The sequence below is a fragment of the Rhinolophus hipposideros genome (genome assembly GCF_964194185.1).
Source record: "Rhinolophus hipposideros genome assembly, chromosome: 8".
Taxonomy (NCBI): Eukaryota; Metazoa; Chordata; class Mammalia; order Chiroptera; family Rhinolophidae; genus Rhinolophus; species Rhinolophus hipposideros.
Window position 1 is genome coordinate 6,135,148 of NC_138054.1, and position 20,429 is coordinate 6,155,576.

Genomic DNA, 20,429 nt, shown 5'->3' on the forward strand with positions numbered 1-20,429 from the left:
TGGACCAGATGGAGGAAAGAATTAGTAACATCGAAGATAGAAACCTGGATATTACACAGATGGGAGAAGAAAGAGACTTCAGACTTAAAAGAATGAAAGATCTCTACAAGAACTTTCTGACTCCATCAGAAAGAGCAATAGAAGAATAATGGGCATACCAGCAGGAGAAGGGAGAGAAGGGAACAGAGAATATATTCAAACAAATTGTTGATGGGAACTTCCCAAACCTGTGGAAAGAACTGGATCCTCGAATCCAAGAAGCAAATAGACACCTAATTACCTCAATCCCAACAGGCCTTCTCCAAGGCACATTGTATTGAAGCTGTCTAAAATCAACGACAAAGAAAGAATCCTCAAGGCAGCCAGGGAAAAGAAGACGGTAACCTACAAAGGAAAGCCCATTAGATTATCATCAGATTTTTCAGCAGAAACTCTACAAGCCAGGAGGGAGTGGAACCAAATATTCAAACTATTGAAAGAGAGAAATTATGAGCCAAGAATAATACACCCAGCAAAGATATCCTTCAGATATGAAGGAGAAATAAAGACCTTTCCAGACATATAGAAGCTGAGGGAATTTTCTAATACATGACCTGCACTACAAGAAATACAAAGGAGGCTATTCGACCACCATCAACAGGGACAATTTGTGGCAACCGAAACATAAAAAGGGGGAGAGTAAAGGCCTGAACCGGAATATGGGAATGGAGAAAGTAAGCGTGCTAAATAAAATGGAATACTCTAAATATCAAACTTTCTTTTACATAAACTTAAGGGTAACCACTCAAAATAAAGAAATGCTGAACTGAAATATATACTGTAGTAAAAGAAGAAACAGAGGGAAACGTCATAGAATACCACCACACAGAAATAACAGACAACAGCAAAAAGGCAAAGAAACAATGGAGACACAGCCTTACCAGAAAACTAAAAATAGAATGACAGGAAATCCTCACGTTGGGTCAATTTCACCCTAAATGTAAATGGACTGAACTAACCAATAAAAAGGCACAGAATAGCAGTTTGGATCAAAAAACTAAACCCAACCGTATGCTGTCTTCAAGAGATGCATCTCAGCTACAAGAACAAGCATGGACTCAAAGTGAAAGGTTGGAAATTGACACTCCAAGCAAATGGTACCCAGAGAAAATCAGGTGCAGCCAGAATGATATCAGATGAAACACTTCAGGTTGAAAAAGATAACAAGAGACAAAGATGGACATTTCATAATGGTAAAGGGGATTATACAGCAAGAAGACATAACAGTTATCAATATTTATGCCCCCAATCAGGGATCACCAAAATATACCAAGCAAGTACTAACAGAACTAAAGGGAGAAATTGACCAAAACACAATTATACTAGGGGACTTAAATACATCATTGACAGCCATGGATAGATCATCCAAGCAGAAAATAAATAACGAAATCGCAGCCCTAAATGACACATTAGATGAATTGGACATAATTGACATATATAGAGCACTTCATCCTAAAACATCAGACTATGCATTCTTTTCTAGTGTACATGGAACATTCTCAAGGATAGACCATATATTGGGACATAAAATCACCCTCAGCAAATTTAAGAAGATTGAATTCATACCAAGCGTATTCTCTGATCACAAGGCTTCAAAATTGGATACCACTGCGAAAAGAAAGCAGGAAAAAACACAAATACATGGAGATTAAACAACATACTTTTAAAGAACGACTGGGTCAAAGAAGAAATTAGAGGAGAGGTCAAAAGATACATAGAAACAAACGACAATGAAAATACATCCTACCAAAATTTTGAGGATGCAGCAAAAGCAGTTTTAAGAGGGAAATTTATATCATTATAGGCCTATCTCAAGAAACAAGAAACATCCCAAATAAATAACCTCATGTTACACCTTAAAGAGCTAGAAAAAAAAGAACAAGTGAAACCCAAAGTCAGCTGAAGACAGGAAATAACAAAAATCAGAGCAGAACTTAATGAAATAGAGAACTAAAAGACAACAGAAAAAATTAATATGGCACAGAGCTGGTTCTTTGAAAAGATTAAGAAAATTGACAAACTCTTGGCTAGACTCACTAAGATAAAAAGAGAGAAGACACTAATAAACAAAATCAGAAATGAAAACGGGCAAGTTATCACAGACACCACAGAAATACAAAATATAATCCTAGAATACTATGAAGGACTATATGCCACCAAATTCAATAACCTAGAAGAAATGGACAAGTTCTTAGAAACATAGCCTTCCAAGGCTGAACCATGAAGAACTGGAAAAGCTAAACAAACCGATCACCAGTAACAAAATTGAATCAGTCATCCAAAACCTTCCCAAAAGCAAAAGTCCCGGACCACATTGCTTCACTAGTGAATTCTACCAAACCCTAAAAGAAGATTTAATACCAATCCTGCTCAAACTCTTCCAAGAAATTGAAGAAGAGACAGTACTGTCTAACTCATTTTATGAGGCCAGCATTACCCTGATACCAAAACCTGGTAAGGACAACACAAAAAAATAAAACCACAGACCAATATCTCTGATGAATACAGATGCAAAAATCCTAAACAAAATTCTAGCAAATCGAATACAACAATGCATTTAAAAGATTATTCATCACGATCAGGTGGGGTTCGTACCAGGCGCACAAGTGTGGTTCAACATCCGCAAATCCATCAATTTGATACTTCACATAAACAAAATAAAGAACAAAACTCATATGATTATATCAATTGATGCAGAAAAAGCATTTGACAAGACACAACATCCATTTATGATTAAAACACTTAATAAATAGGTATAGAAGGAAAACACCTTAACATAATAAAGGCCATATATATCAAGCCCTCAGCTAATCTTATAATTAATGGTGAAAAACTGAAGCCCTTTGCTCTACGTTCAGAAATACGACAGGGCTGTCCCTTATCACCTCTGCTTTTCAACATAGTGTTGGAAGTCCTTGCCAGAGCCATCAGGCAAGAGAAAGAAATAAAAGGCATCCAAATTGGGAATGAAGAAGTTAAATTGTCACTCTTTGCAGATGACATGATGCTATGTATAGAAAACCCTAAAGACTCCACCAAAAAGCTATTAGAAATAATCAACAAATACAGAAAAGTTGCCCGCTATTAAATTAACGTACAAAAGTCCATTGCATTCCTATATACTAAGAATGAAATCTCAGAAAAAGAAATACAAAAAACAATTCCTTTTGTAGTTGCAGCAAAAAGAATAAAATACCTAGGAATAAACTTAACCAAGGATGTGAAAGACCTATATGGTGAAAACTATAAGACATTTTTGAAAGAAATTGAAGAAGACACAAAGAAATGGAAAGACATTCCATTCTCATGGATTGGAAGAATCAATGTACTTAAAATGGTCATATTACTCAAAGCAATATACATATTCAGTGCAATCCCCATCAACATCTCAATGGCATTTTTTAAAGAAATAGAACAGAAAATCATCAGATTTGTTTGGAACCACAAAAGACCACGAATAGCCAAAGCAATCTTAAGAAAAAAGAACAATGCTGGAGGTATCACACTCCCTGACGTTAGCTTGTACTACAGGGCTACAATAATCAAAACAGCGTGGTATTGGCAGAAAAACAGACACATAGACCAATGGAATAGAATTGAGAACCCAGAAATAAAACCACATAAATATGGACAGATAATTTTTGACAAAGAAACTAAAAACATACAATGGAGAAAAGACAGCCTCTTCAGTAAATGGTGCTGGGAGAACTGGATAGCCTCGTGCAAAAGAATGACACTGGACTGTTATCTGTCACCATGTACCAGAATTAATTCAAAATAGATGAAAGACTTAAGCATAAGACCTGACACAATAAAGTGCATAGAAGAAAACATAGGTACTAAACTTATGGACCTTGGGTTCAAAGAGCATTTTATGAATTTGACTTCAAACCAATGGAAGTAAAAGCTAAAACAAACGAATGGGACTATCTGAAACTTAAAAGCTTCTGCACAGCAAAAGAAACCATCGACAAAATAAAGAGGCAACCAACTGAATGGGAGAAGATTTTTGCAAACAGTGCCTCCAGTAAGGGGCTAATATCCAAAATATACAAGGAACTCATGAAACTCAACAACAGAAAAACAAACAACCCGATTGAAAAATGGGCAGAGGTCCTGAAGAGACATTTCTCCAAAGAGGACATACAGATGGCAAATAGACATATGAAAAAATGCTGAACATCACTAATCATCAGAGAAATGCAAATGAAAACCACAATGAGATATCACTTCACCCCAGTCAGAATGGCTATCATCCACAAGACAAATAGTCACAAGTGTTGGAGAGGCTGTGGAGAAAAAGGAACCCTCATACACTGTTGGTGGGAATGCAGACTGGTGCAGCCGCCATGGAAGGTAGTGTGAAGGTTCCTCAAAAAATTACAAATAGAATTACCATATGACCCGCAATCCTTCTCCTGGGTATCTAACCAAAGAATCTGAAAACATTTATACATAAAGACACGTGTGCTCCAATGTTCATTACAGCTTTGTTTAGGGTGGCCAAGACATGGAAACAACCAAAATGTCCTTCGATAGATGAATGGATAAAGAAGTTGTGGTACATATACACAATGGAATACTATTCGGCGTTAAGGAAAGATGATATAGGAACATTTGTGACAACATGGATGGATCTTGAGAGTATGATGCTAAGCGAAATAAGTCAGACAGAAATAGCAGAAAACCATATGATTTCACTGATATCTGTATGTAAACCAAAAACAACAAAAGAACAAGACAAACAAATGAGAAACAAAACTCATAGGCACAGACAATAGTTTAGTGGTTACCAGAGGGTAAGGGGGATCAAATATATCGTGATTGAAGGAGAACTGACTCTCCGTGGTGAACACACAATGGGATTTATAGATGATGTCATCTGGAATTGTATACCTGAAATCTATGTAATTTTACTAACAAGTGTCACCCCAATAAATTTTTTAAAAAAAATAGGAATAGTGTCAATGGCAAGTCCATTCTAAGGGAAAATTATTAACCAGAATATGGAAATTTTTACTATCCTGAATGATATTAACTGAAAAGTTATAAATACAAATAATACAAGAATGAAACATTAGACTATTTCCACCTGTTGAGAATATTTAACTGACATTGTTAGCGTGGTTATTTCCTTGAGTGCCCTTTTGTGAAAAGGAAAGCAGTGTGATCTTGTCAATGTCAGCCAGTACTCCAGGACCCCCTGCGGAGTCCCAGAGCCTGAGTTTTACTGTCTCCTTTGATTTACTCACTAACTTTGTTATTGGAGAAAAGTAATATTATGTTGAACATCTGAGTATTTCTAATTTCTGTATACTTCTGATACTCTTCTTTATCTGATTTATCATTTCTCTATATTCTTTAAGGGATATAAGTCCAATGTTAAGGTAAGTCCAATGTTGTTTACTTCTTGTAATAATCACTTTTTTTCATTTATCTGTTTCAGTTATTTGGACTTTAATGACTCTGATTTGTAAGAAATGTTACTGCTCAGTTTCTGACTTAAGCTTTTTCCTTTGGGTTACCCTGAATATCCTGTTTCAGACCACAAGTTTGCGGCATCGTGAAAGATACCAAACCCGTTTGCCCTAGAACAGTGTGTCAGAATCACGTGGGAAAGGCCCTGTTGCTGCACTCCCAGAACCCGGGTAGCTGGGAATTGGCCCAGGAAACATGGTTTTAAAGCTGTCGGATGATTCTGTTGTGCAGTCAGGCTGAGAACCCCTGCTGCAGATGGCACTTAGCCATAAACATTGCACTTCACATATCAAACATTACATTATTGTGTATCTCTTGGTTCATAAGTCTTTGGTTAAAATTTGACCTATATATGTTTTAGGAAATTATAATTAAAGTTTACTAAAAGTTACATAATCTCATTAATTGCTACTTTTTATCTCAAAATAAAATTTTCTTTTTAAATCTCATTGCTTTTTTTAGTCAACATTTTTAGATTGGTTCTCTCTGAATAGTTATTAAACAGAATAATTTTAATTGAAGAAACCACAGCTTATGTTTTTCTGTTGATTTTCAAAATGCTCCCTAATTCTATGTACTCTCAAGTTTTTAATTCATTTCACAATTTTCCTTTCATCTACCTTAATATGAATCTAGCATTCTGAATCATTTAATGGTTTCAAGGAATTATTCCTGTGCTTCATGGACTACAATGGCTTTTATACAGCCTCCATTATTAGGGATTCTTTTTCTTTTTAAAGTGAGTTGTTTGTAGTTTGTTTTCTCGAGTGCTAATATGGTGCCAGCCGCTGGGCCAGGCTTGGCATGGCTCTAGCTCATGTTACGTAGCTGGGATGCAAATGGTCGTGCCTGTAGCCTGAGGCAGGGAGCCTGGTTAATTCTTAGGAAATGATGTCAGAGACACGTGAGAGACCCAGTGTGGGGAAAACCTTAACTATTAAACCTGACCATTTTGATTTAGGTTGGTTTGGGATTCTAGTTTTATAAGGAAAACACTTGAATGAAAGGTTTGAGGAAAGCTATTGTGTGGCCATGGAGTTGGCTGCGGTCAGTGTGCAGTAGCAAAATCAGAAGCTAGAGAAGCAGTGAAGCTAACCCAAGTAGTCAAGATGTAGAAAAGTTACTGTGGAAATCGGGCGAATTGAGAGATCAGTGCATTGGGGCTGAGGAAGGGGGTGTTTGGAGGTAAGTGCAGGGCAGCCATCATGCATCTGTCCCTTCCTGTTGTCACGTTAGGGGAAGGTGTGACCCCCAGGGCCTGTGGCCCACAGATCTCTAGCCATAGAGTCAGAGCAGTGACCCAAGGTCCTGCTCGCCCATCAGACCACCCTCAACAGCAGGGAGTCAGGGAGGGGAGACCTTGACTCTGTTGAGAATGCAGCTCAGCTCCAAGCGCCCCTGAACCTCAGGTTTACTCATCTGTCAGATGCATGCAGTGTCAGACGCTATGCTGGGTCCAGCACAAAGGTGCGTGCCTCACGTTCCGTGTGACGAGTCCAGCTTGGAGCAGGCAGGGAAGCCCCATCTGTGGGTGCTGCACATACGGTGTGTTCTCAGACTTCTTCAGTGCAACCCACAGTCAGGGACGTGTTTTATCTGGTGGCCCAGGGTACTGGTACACATGCGATGGTCTCGAGTTTCTCCTAGTCTATGCTGTTTTAAATAAATACTGATTGCTATCAGCAAAATTTATTTTGTGTCCCAGAGCTTGACAAGCACCATTGTGTAGGGAGAGAGAGCAGCATTCATCCATGCCTAGACACAGAACTCCAGAGTTGATTTTCAGACTAGGTGGAAATGACTAGAAGAAAAGACCTATTCTAGACTGAGCATGGACGACAACTGCTCCAGCTCTAGAGCAGGACGGAGAACCACTTACGTGCCTTGGGGCCCACACACAGAATGCTTGGCTCTCAGCTGTTGGAGAAGCTTCACTCAGTTTCAAGAAGCCTTGAGGGCCTTTGCTTTGGAAGCGCACTCTGTCCCTGTCCAGTTTGGGTGGGGGGAGCCCCTGTCTGACATTAGGAAGCTCCTCCTGGAAGGAGGTAGCTGATGAAAAACCAAGCGCTCTGAATGTGGGGCTTGATGGGAACATTTCCACCCTTATTCCCCATTGAGCAGTTGCTGGCTGGTTTATGTATTTCTCTTGAAGCAAATCGTTAGTTAGATAGCTTTTATTTTTAAGGCCAAGTCTAAAACATGGCTGTGAATAAATTCTTTGTTGTATCAGGTAAAAAGAATGACTTTGATACTGAGCAATGGAAAGAAAGCTTAGAGCCAGTTCTGTGTAATGCAACATAATACATTCCTTAAAATCATCACACTATGCAAAACCATGCACTAAAAACCACAGGGCTTATGAGGGAAATGGCGTAGGTGCCCAACACTCAGAAACGTTGTCATTGGCACATTTAAGAATAAGATGGGACCCTAATAAAAATGGTAGCACAATGTGATGTGTTAAATGGGTAAGAAAAACATAAATACTACAATAAGTGTGGCACTTCATCTTGAAAAAGGCCTGCAGTTGTTGGAGGAAGTGGGTGTCAGGAGGGCTGCAGTTCTTGGGTTGTTGTGAAGTGTGCTGGGAACTTGGATCTGAAATCACGTGGAAAGCTGTGCACCTGATGTGGGTGGGGTAGCTGTGAGAGCCATGGCTTTTCTGTATTCTTGCCCAGCTGGATTCACCTGTGTGGGCTTGACACCAACTTTCTCCAGACAAAGTCAGGCATAAACACAGGTGAAATTTGCAGTGGACCTAAATTGTTTGTAATATATCAGCCATGTTGAATCAAAGCAGCACTGACAAATCTCTTGTCTTTTTGAACACAGCTAAAAATGAGCCTATATAACCTTAAACACAGAGATTCCTATGGACGGGGAACTAATTGAAGCAGTTGGAGCAAAGAGACTTGTATAATCATCTATAAAGGATTTATTTACTGTTACGGGAAAAAGGGATGCTGATATTTAAAGCCTACTTCCGTGTTCATTTGAAAATTTTCTTTTAATGAATTCAGTTCGCATATTATATAATCTGAACAAAATGGTAGGTTTTTGTACAGTTAAATCGGATTAGGTTCAGTGGGTGTAAATAATATTTTGAAATGTTAAACTCTATAATAAAGGAGGGTTAATAATTCTGTAGACACCATAGTGCTTGCTCTCTTTGGGCTAAACAAAATAATGGCCATAAATATCTCTCAGATGGTTAAAAAACGGTTTTGAACTTTCCTTGAGGTTGAGATCCATACTGCTTTGACAACTTATTAAATTTACCAACTTTTGATTAAACAACCCTAAACTGAAATGCACTCAGAAATACCAATATATCTTTACTTATTTAAATATAATATCCCAGAAATTCTTGGCTGGATTTTGGACTCAAAAGTCTGTTTTCAAGTGGTTTTTAACCCTAATTACATCAGTAGTATATTGTAGAAATTTACAAAATACCAATGATATGTTACCCATAAGTCTGTCACTAAGAAACAGCCATTAAGATTAAATGAGATCCCAGTCTCTTCTGACTTACATGATTGTTTGCTGTGAAGGATTAAGTTCTAAGACCAGGGGGTGGACTGCAAGATTGTTATTTATTTCATCACAGTCCTAGGTCCCAGCTCCCCACACCCTTGGAATTTCCTAAGTGTACCTTGTTAGGTTAATGAGGTGACTTCTGGAAGCACCTAAGGATGGCAGCTGGTTGACAGTGGCGCTAACCATGTAATTAGAGAATTGGACTTTCTGTGCCACCCCACACACACCACCCTTCCCACACACACACACACCACCCTTCCCACACACACACACACACCTCAGGGAGGGGAGAGGGGCTAGAACTTGAATCAGTCACCAATTGCCCATGACTTATTCAATCCTGACTCTAATGAAGCCTCCATAAAAACCCAGGAGGGTAACACGGTGGTCCTGGGAGAACGTCCATATTGGTGAACACAGGAAATGCAGGGAGAATGGGGCACGTGGACAGGCCCATTCCCTTTCCCTGGGCCTTGCCCTACACATCTCTTCTATCTGGCTATTCTCAGTCATTCTTTAATAAACCCTTGATCTGGTGGTTGTTTTTTTTTAAGCCGTTAACATTTTTATCTATTTACATTCCTAGTAAACTCACACGTAAACACTGTTAATTACATTACATATACCTTTTATTATCTTTCATTTCTTTTTTGTTTTGTTTTGTTTTGTTTTGTTTGTTTTTTATTTTTTATTTTTTATTTATTTATTAGTTTCAGGTGTACAAGACAAGGTAATACTTAGACGTTCATCATTTATATCCCTCACACTGTGAACCCCCCTCCCCCCATCCACTATCCCTCCGACCTCACACTGAACCATCACATTATATATATAAAATTATAGTTGGCATTCATTAATGTTTAGCTTCTGGTGTACAATGCCATGATCAGGTATCCACATTATCCCTGAGGTGGTCTCCCAAATAGGACGCATGTCCATCGGATACCCAACAAAATCTTTACAACATTATTGAATACCTTCCCCAAATTAATTTTCAAAAAAACCCTGAGGCCATCTTGTGCTTACCAGCTGCTTCCAAATCCCTTCACCTTTCCCCTTATCCCCACCTCCCCCCCCACACCCATCTAACAACTCTCGGTTTTTTCTTTGTGTCCCCAAAACTGTTTCTGATTAGTTCATTCACATAGTCTTTTCTTTAGATTCCATATATAAGTGAGATCATATGGTACTTGTCTTTCTCTTTCTGACTTATTTCACTTAACATAATGTTCTCTAGATCCATCCATGTTGCTGCAAATGATAAGATTTCTTTCTTCTTTATGGCCGCGTAATACTCCATTGTATTCATTTCTTTAATGTATAATTTTTGGGGGTAACAAAGTAAAGGAACATAAGTTTTGGAATTAGATCTGTAACACCCACCTTTTCAGGTGTGCTGCTGAATGGGTTTAAAATTAGATTATTTGTGTTAAGAGCTTGGCATGTGGAAAATGTACTGTAAATTTGTTGGTAGTTGCCATGATACACTTACTGACTTGTATTTTAAAAACCTTCGTAAACATCATAATAATGGCTGCTTAATATGTATGAGGCAGTTGTATACCTAAGTCATTTAAACATTTATTATTAAATTTGGGGCTCTTTACAATTTTTCCATTTTAAAAGTAAAGTTATTTGAAAACCTTTTGTCTGAAAACATCCTCATATGATTTCTTTTCCTTTTGTTAGAATTCTGAAAGTGGAATTAATTACAAGAGCAGAGGTTGATTGACACATCTTATAAAATTGCTCTCTAGAAATATGCCACTTTATGTGGGTGTGCTCTTCACTGGCCGTGATAATTGCCATATTTAAAAAGTTTCCCTAATCTGAAGGTAGAGAGGATTGTTTCATTTTTACTTGTGAGATCATTTTTTCTTATTTTGGTGTTTTTATTCTATCATACAAATTTTTCTGTGTTTCATAAAAACACTTCCTTTGTTTCGTTTATTTTTGTGTTTTATTTTGGTATATGGTATAGTGTAAATGCTTAAATTGACTTTTTTTTTTTTAAGGAAAATTAGCTACCCAGTTTTCCTTACCACTTGTTAAATGAATGGTCCATACCGACTTGTGTTGATTTTTAATGCAGATATTGTCATCTTTGGAGTATTGCTAGGCTAATTCTATCTAGTTGGTAATTTTCCCTGTATTAGAACCATGCTTTTAATGTAGCTAGCAAGGTATATTTCATTCGTTATTCTTTTCAGATTTTCTTAGCTCATCTTCATCTAAATCTTAACCACTTAGATTGTGATTGGAAGTCTATGAGAATTAAAATTGAGAAAGATAGATAGCATTACAGTATTTGGTGTTAATAAAGTAGGATTGTGATGCCACGAGTAATAAGTAAAATTGGTGTGTGGATTTGTTTTATGTCCTCTATTTCAAATTTTGACATCAGAGTTAAATTATCTTCACAAATGAATTTGGTAGATTTCCTTTCCTTGGTGCTCTGACAGTGTTTGTTACTTTTACAGTTAGCTGTTCTTACCTTGCTTATCCCCAAAGTGGTTTTCAGAGATAATTCTTTCATTACTTTATTTTTCTCTTTCCTTAGTAATTTTTCTCTTTTTGTTTCTGCTGTGTCAGAGATCAGTCTTTAAAAATTCATATTTTTCCAAAAAGTTGTCAATTTCTTGAAGATATCTAATGTATTTGCATAATGTATACAAACTGGTTTTATTCATTTTTGTTAGGTTGGTGTGAAAGCAGGGGAGGGTTTTTTTTGTTATTAAGCCAATCAATTACATTCCACTCTTAGTTAATTAAACTTGATATACAGTCTATTCAGGTTGATTTTTACCCATATATTTACCAGTTCTGGTGCTCTTTTTCCTTTGTAAATATCCAAACTTCTGTCTGATAACATTTTGCCTTAAGAACTTCCTTTAACATTTCTTACAGTACAGGTCTGCTGGCTACAGATTCTCGGATTTTTTGTCTGGAAAAGTTTTTACTTTGTTGTTTTTGAAGGCTATTAATGCTGCATATATGCTGTCTAAGTTGACTTTTTTTTTTTTTACTTCATGCACTTTAAAGATGCCTTTTTTTCCTTCTGCTTTGTATACTTTCGAAGATAAATATACATTGTTCTTATGTTGCTGGATCTGTTAACATTTTTTATTTACTCTCCCTGCTTTGAAGGTTTTCTATTTATCACTAGCTTTCAACAGATTGATTATAATGTCTTGGTTTGGTTTTCATTGTGTTTATCCTGATTGGTATTTGTTAAGTTTCTTGGGTACGGAGGCTTCTGATTTTCACCAAATATGGAAAACTCAGCCATTATTTCTACAGATATTTTTTTACGCGATAAATTTTACAGATTTTACAGATATTTTTAAACACCTTTGTTTGGACTCCAATTGCATGTATGCTAGACTGCGAGATATTACCCACAGGGCACTTTGGCTTTGCTCGTTTTTTCTTTTCTCTATGCTTCACTGTGGAGAGAGTCTATAGATATATCTTCAAGTTCTCTGATCTTTTTTCCTGTCGTATCCAATCTGTTAAACATACCCAATGAAATTTTTACTTCTAATCTTCCATTTCCTCAAATGTTCATGTTGTCCTTTCACTCCCTGAGCACGTTGAGGTTATTTATAACAGTTTTGGAAATGTCCTTTTCTGTTAATTCCGTCTCGTCTCTCATTTTTGTGTCTGTTTCTATTAACTGATATAATCTTGGATCGGGGGTCCTATTTTTCTACTTTGCATTGCATGTCTAGTAATTTTTGTTTGCTAAATGAACATTGTAAGTTTTACATTTTGGGATGCTGGATTTTGTTCAATGCTTTTAAAAGTGTTAGGTTTGTTCTGGCAGCCAGTTGTTACAGATTGGTTTGGTCTTTTCAAGGCTTGTTTTTAGGCTTTGTTAGTGGAATTCTAGAGTATCCTTTATTCTAGATTAGTATTCGTGGAACTGATCTAGCTAGTGCCTGTGCCACCAACCTAGTGCCTGTTCTGGGGCCTCTACCCAGTGCCCCAGGTATTCAGTGAAATCGTTCCACTCTGGCTGGGGAGGGCTCCCAGGCTTTTGTAAACGCGGGCGTTTAATCAATTTACAGGTAATTGTTTTCTGACAAGCTTTGTGGATTTCACCCTGTCCATGCTCAGATTGGTGTTAACTCAGGAGGATCCCTAGGTAGTTCTGGAACTTTCTGTGTAGCCCCCTCCTTTTCAGTACCCTGCCCCACAAAGTATAGCTTCCTGGGCCTCCATATCCAATCTGTGCTCTCAGTTCACATTTTTCTGGCTCTGTCTGGGCTCACCTCATTTGTTCCCCTTCATGCTGGGAGCATGGTCCTTCCCGCTTGGCCAGTGTCTCATACAGTTGTTTCCCGGTTGTCGTTCAGTTCTCACTAGCAACTCAGGAGATTCAGATACTGTTTTTCTGTTCTGGTTGGAAGCAGAAGATATAATTTATTTTTAGAGAGACATGTTTTTTTTTTTAACTTTTTAATTTATTTTAAGTGTGTTTTTCCAGGACCCCTCAGCTCCAAGTCAAGTAGTTGTTTCAATCTAGTTGTGGAGGGCGCAGCTCACAGTAGCCCATGTGGGGATCGAACCGGCAACCTTGTTGTTAAGAGCACTGAGCTCTAACCAACTGAGCTAACCGGCCGCCCCTTAGAGAGACATGCCTTTGAAGCAGTGAATTCTAGCAGGTTAACAATACATGTTTGAGGGTATCTATTTTACTTTCAAGAATGTTAGAAAGAAACCATTTATTAGGAGAGACACTAATATGGTTATTGTTTGTTTGTTTGTTTGTTTCCTAGGTGGATTTTTATACCAGTAAATCCTAGAAAAGCATCTCTTAGTCTTTCAGTTTAAATCCTTAAGGAACTATCAGTTCACTGAGGCAACTTTTGCTTCTGTTTTCGCTGGAGCTGTTGGTGTAGTGAGTCATAATTCTCACAGTTTACACTGTGGAGGGTATTTTTTCCTGAATCTCAGTGTTTACTTTTTAGTTTAGTCATTAGCAGTTGATTGTGCTCTAAAGTGCAGCGCTCACCATCCCTGGATTGGCCCAAGATAATCAACTGTATGATGTTCAGAAGGCCACTTACCTTCTCAGCTCTAAGTGGAAGGAGCTGGACTAAAGGGACTTTAAAGTCCCTTCCATTCATTTACTCAGTAAATGCTGAGCGTTCTAAGCACTGAGGATACATCGTGAACAAGACACAGGGAGCCTACTCTCATGTTGCTGTGTGGGGCACGATGACAATGTATATACTGTGAATTAAAATCAAATGAAAAATAACTTTGGTGATGAGTGCTATGAAAAAAATCAAACAGGCTGTGTGAAATGGCCATGGGGAGGGGCCCACATTTGATGGTGTGGTTCAAGAAGGCTTGTCTGAGGAGGTGACATTTGACCTGCCATCCAGATGAGCAGGAGAAACCAGTCACTTGACAGTCTAGGGAAAAGACATTCTAGTCAGAGGGAAGAGAAAGGACAGTGACCCTGAAGTGAGCACACACCTGGATGGCAGAAGAGTGCTGTGGCTGGGTTGTCATGAATGGGAGCCAAAGGGCATCAGTGACGGAGGTGGGGCGTTGGGGGTCAGGACCTAGCTCAGTGTTGGCAGTCTGTGATTGTGAGACTCAGTCCTGCTTAAACACTTTTCTCTTTCTCTTTGAGTAGGCCAGTTAGATGTTACATGGCCCCATAGGTGGATAACAGGGTCTCAGGGGTCATATTGGGGTGGGCGTCGCAAGATCACTGGGTCTGAAATCAGCAGGGACCGTAATGGCACCAGTGAGCCAATACAGTTTTAACAGGCAGATGAAGGCCAGGTTCAACATTCTTGGTCAGCATGAGCCAACATGAATCCATTTCTAATTTGCAGAACCATGGATAGCTCCATAGGACCTAGTGCCTTAAAGAAAATGTTGGGCTTTTCTTGACTCACATATGAAGGCTACATGGACCCCCGTAGCCTAGAAATCCCGCATCCGTGGGAGGGAACCACCAGAAAAACTTGGAGAATTAAGGAATGTGTGTATTTGAAATAGGAAAAGAAATGACACCGTGAGGAGCAAGAACAGTTTGGGGTGTAAGGGGCTGATCCAAAGCCAGCAGTCTTTGGCTCAACCTCTTCCCCTGTGTTGCTGGGATCATTCTTACTGTGCTTAGATAGAGCACCAGTTAAAGATTCAGTTCAGGATTAGTAACTCTTAAAGACTGCAATAGCTCTCACTTGCTATTAGCCCACTGGTATGTGTATTCTGTAAGAACCCCCTGCCACCCCACCCCGAGAAGGTCTGAGCCCCAGCCTGTCTCGACTTATTTTGCTTTTGTAATGATACCACGTTCACCCCCAAGTCCTGTGGTCTTCCAGCTTGTGTCTGCATGGGATTTTTTCTGATTTCATCTCTTCTTTCTGCTCATCTTTCTGGGCAGGGAAATTATTGTCAGCCATCGCCTAAATATCAGTGTCCTCTCTCCTGCATTTGTATTTCTATGTTCCTTAAAACAGCAAGAACTTAACAAACTCTTGGTTTGGACATTTATGTTTCTTACTTAACAATTAATTTTGCTCTGTCTTTCTTGAATCCTGTAGTCTGGCTTTCACCCTCAGCACTGTACAGAAATGACTTGCCTGAGTTTATTAATGACTTCTGGTCTCCCCTCCATGACCTCGTCCCCATTCCTCGCCTCTCTGGTACGTGCCACTGTGGACACATCCCCGTTGCCATGGCATCCACACCTTCCTTCTGGGAAGCCTACTGTTGCCTTGCTGCTTCTCTGCCTTCTCTGGGCCTTACATAGGCCTCTCCCAGCACACTCATTGCTCACTCTTCCCTTTGGAGTTCCTACTCTCAGTTCAGCCGTCGTTTCTGGGCACCAGATCCCAAGTATTTATCTCCAACCCTGACTTCTCCTGCCCCTACTTCTGGACTCAGTAGCATCTTCACCTGAATAATAACCGTGGATAAAATCAAAGTTTTCTCCCCCTTTTCCCCCCTTCGCTACATCAAACTCCCTTTGGGCACCCCCTGTCTCTTGGGTACCTAGGCTCAATGGTTCAGGATCATCCATGAGCCGAAAATCACTCGGTAATGTTGGCTCTAACTGCAGACTGGAGTGGAGTGAGGAATGATGGACAGAGGGAAAAGTGAGGGCAGCAAGACTAGACCAGGTCAGACTGTGATGGACATGAGAATAGAGGGCAGTGCTGAGAAGAAGAGCAGTTTAGTGGGGGTATCCGAGAGTAGAAGAGAATGGAGAATATTTTTAAACGTATATGAGGGAATGATCTGATAGAGGAGAAGTTGGAGGCCAAAAGAAAGAGAAAGGATTCTTGGTAGCTTCCTCAGAAGGATTCAGAAACACTGTCACACTGGTAATAGCTTATCAAATTCTCTTTCAGTTAGACATACTCTGGGCTACAAATCCTTTAGAAACTTATCCTATAGTTTTGCAAGCAGTGGAATGACAGAAGCCAAGATTATGCATTGCAGCATTGTTTGTAATATCAAAAAAATTGTTGAATATTAGTGTTTATTAAAATGTGAATTGGTAAAATGAATTCTAGAACATTCATTCACTGGACTGCTGTGCAGCCAGCCTTAGGAAAGAATAAGGAAACTGACCTGATAGACAACAATTTCTAAGATACCGTCAAATGAATAAAAGCAAGGTATGACAAAACATTGTCTGGTATACTACCATTTGTGTTTTTAAAAACGGACTATGAAGGAGAAAAATATTTATAATTTTTATTTGCTTTTATATACTGTAAACCAAAACCCAAAGAAGTGTGGGAATGGAGAGGCTTTATTCAGGTAAAACAGTTTGCAAACAAGGGAACTGCAGCCTCTGGTAGAAACCGAAAGTGTGCTCCACTGAGACAAGGGGAAGCTGCCTTTTATTGAGAAAGTTCCCACTGAGGTTCCCAGTTGTCCAGTTGTATGCAAATGAAGTTCCTAAATGTGTGCAGTTCTGATTGGTCAGTATAAATGTAAATGAGGGTACAGTTGCCCAGTTCTTATTGGACGAGGCAGGTCTCAGTCTATTGGTGGAAAGACGAAACCAGGGCTTCCCTGCAGTGGTCGACTCTGACAGCCTAAACCAGCAGGGCATAGTGCAGGAAAGAGTTCAGTCTGAGCTGTCAGAAGGATAGATGGGGTAGGGGGTTATCACTGTGTGAGAGATAGAAATGATAAATTTCTATTACATTGTTTTGTACACCTGAAACTAATTTAAAAAAACACAGAAAAAAATAAAATTACAGTATCAAAGGTTTAAAAAAAAAAAGTTTGGTGTGAGGTTCTTTCCAAGATACAGAGTACACGAGGAGCCCTTGTCAGCAAATAACCACTAGACTCTTATTATTTGTAAAATTTGTACCCGCCATTGATCACTGCGAGCCCATCTCAGCAGTTAAATTTCCTTCTCAGGGTTCACATCAAATGATTCTTTCTTCTCTGGGGTCCATAATACATACAGACACTTTGAGAAGGACACCTGGAAACCAGACACATTGGCTAACTGGAGTAGGGGGTCCTGGGCAGATGGGGAGTAGGGGTGGTTGCAGGCCTTTCACCATGTAGCTTTTTCTATGTTTAGATTCTTGAACCATGTACTATTATCTCTTCCATTTTTTAAAAAAATTGAATTCATAGATTTAAAAAAAAAACCTCCAAAGTATTTCTACCAATTGAATGAAAGTCACATTTTTTTATCTAAGAGATTATGTTACTTCTCTAAATGTCCCTTTGTGAATCTTCTTTGATGGCCTTAGCTTATTTTCTTTCACTTTGGAGGAAATGTTTCTGACTCATAATTTATCATGTTCTTCCCCTCAGAGAACTTCTTTCATTGCTAATTTTATTAGTACAGCCTATCTAGTTTTCTTACATTTCATTTTCTTTCTTTCCCTACCCAAAAGGCTGTATACACACACTCATTACCAGGTCAGATAATATGTAGACAATTCATATAAATAGGAGGACAGTGATTTACCTGATCGTTGAATTCTTACCTGACGTTTCTTGGTAACCCTATGAATGTATTGAGTAAAACTCTTGAGTTTATCATAATAAATATTAAAATCAGGAGACCATATCTTTAAGACAGATTGGAAAACTAACCAGGTTGATGGTGAAGAGATGATACAGGAGGGAAAAATAGTGGGAAAATTTTGTAGCAGGAAAGAGCAGTTGTTTGCTATTTAAAAGGCATTTGAAAATGCAGGAGAAGTAGGACCAGTGGACAGACATCATAATGAGTCACATCCCAGGACATCAGAAGAAAGAAAGAACTGAGTACCTCATGCCCCGGCGGGCCGGGGGTGGTCTGCAGTGGTGGCAATTGCACCATGAGTAGGGTAGCCCCTTAGAAATGGAGGATTGCATCGTGTGTCTGTACAAGTCGATCTTGTATTCAGGAAAGGAAATGGCAGATAACCTTGACTCTGATAACGTATTTTCTTGAATCGATTTCCTTTTTTCAACTTCTCAGGCCTGGAATAGGTACTCTTCATGAGACCTATTCTCTTAATTCCATCCTTCAAAGGTCTCAAATTTTGCAGCTTCTTTTCAGCAAGTACCTTTCCATCTTTATTTTTTAGGTAAGATAAGCAAGAGGGTGATTTCCTTGCCAGACTTGGATGGAAAACAGATGCCTTTAAAAGTAGACTTTACAAAGGTTCTGATTTTTAACTTCTTGCATTGATACGTTAATCCATGAGTTTGTAATGAACACTTTTACCTGATTCAAAGACACTGGGGAGTGAATTGGTAGCAGGACATCACAGACCACTGTGATTTCAAACTCTTGGCAGGTACATCTCCGTTCATGGATGCGCTAACAGCCAATGGAACAACCAACATACAGACATCTGTTACAGGAGTGACAGCTGGGAAAAGGAAATTTCTTGAGGAGAGAAGAGACCAGCCTTTTGACAAGCGGTTGCGTTTCAGTGTGAGGCAAACAGAAAGTGCCTACAGATACAGAGATATTGTCGTCAGGAAGCAGGATGGCTTCACCCACATCTTGTTATCAACAAAGTCATCAGAGAATAACTCACTAAATCCAGAGGTGAGAGATGTTCCTGGGGCTGATTTGTGCGTCCTGTTTCTCCAAGCCCTTGTTTTCCACGCCTGCTCTGCCAAGTTGGCGCTCTTCTTTGTGCTTTTTCTCAATCTCCTGGGCCGTTTCCAAATAACCACCCAGAGGTAGGAAGCAGAGGTGAAGTGTGGTAGTCTTGCTCCTTGTAACACTTAGGACTGCAGTGAAGTTGGGACAGTATGTGTGTGTCGAGTGTCCGTCTTCCTTCTCAAGAGTGAGGGCTGTGACAGGACCAGAGTGCTGCACGGGGGAGGTGGTACGCGTGCCTCTGTCTTCTTCCAGGTTAGGAGCTCTTAACCTGGGAGCGGGGCGGGGTGAGCCTCAGGGACCTTCGGCCTCCCTGAAGTCACATGTAAGATGTGTGTGTTCACTGGCTTTTCTTTAGCTTGCATCAGATTCTCAAAAGGTTCTTTGTTCAGACAAGATTAAAATGCCCTGGGTCCCAGCCCCTTCAGGGTATTTTATCATCATTCCTAGTCAATCTTCAGCATTGCATGGAACTTAACAGTTACAGCGATTTCAACATAATGTTGGTAGCTGCTAGTACCTGGTAAAGGTAGCTTTCAAGGATCGAGGGAGACTAGTGCTTGCAAAGGTTCAAAAACTAATCCTATGAAGTATCCAAAATCAGAAGTGTTTGAACCTGCACTGTACCTTACTTAAAATTTTAAGTTCTAGTAATCGTTTCTTTTCCACTTGTGAACAGCTAGATCAAGTTTTTTTCCAGACAAGAAAACCAAACTACATCAAGTTCGTATGTCTGGCCAGGGTCACATGACAGACCAGTTCAGGGCTGGTCCCAGTATGTTTTTAGATTGCAGAGCCCCTCATTGGTTACTTGTAAATGCTCATAGAGATCATTTCAGATAGTTTTGTGCCCTTCTAAAACGACTCTAAATGTGCTTGTACCGAATGCACCAAACTGTTAGGGTTTCTGGCTCAAGTCCAGCAGGCTGGTTTTAAAACAAAAAACAACAAACAAAACAGGAAACTGAACTAGTTTCTTTCCACTGGTTGAATGTGCCACCTGCTGTCCAAAGTGTAGAAATATCAAGTGGATATAACCTGTGACTTACCTACTGAGAGCCACAGTGACTGGAATAGTAAGGTAACTTGGATTCACACGTCTTTCTAACGATACTCTATTCATAATTAGCTACGTAATTATACTCTGTCCCCAGCATTTTTGGTCTCTTGCTATAGATATAAGAAATTTGTGAATTATTTTAAATTGTGGTAGCTACAGGGAACGATATCAGCCTATAAAGGCAGTTTCTCTAGACCCAGATTT

At 39.2% G+C, this 20,429-nt stretch overlaps 1 protein-coding gene across 2 annotated transcripts in view; it reads left to right on the forward strand.

Moving 5' to 3' along the window:
- CDYL (chromodomain Y like) overlaps positions 1-20,429 on the forward strand; it is a 207,985-nt gene that overhangs the window by 168,899 nt on the left and 18,657 nt on the right. For both annotated transcript variants that reach the window (XM_081054736.1, XM_081054737.1), the window contains exon 3: positions 18,852-19,108. In XM_081054736.1, coding sequence (XP_080910862.1) covers positions 18,852-19,108 — 257 coding nt within the window. The remainder of the gene's footprint in view (positions 1-18,851; positions 19,109-20,429) is intronic.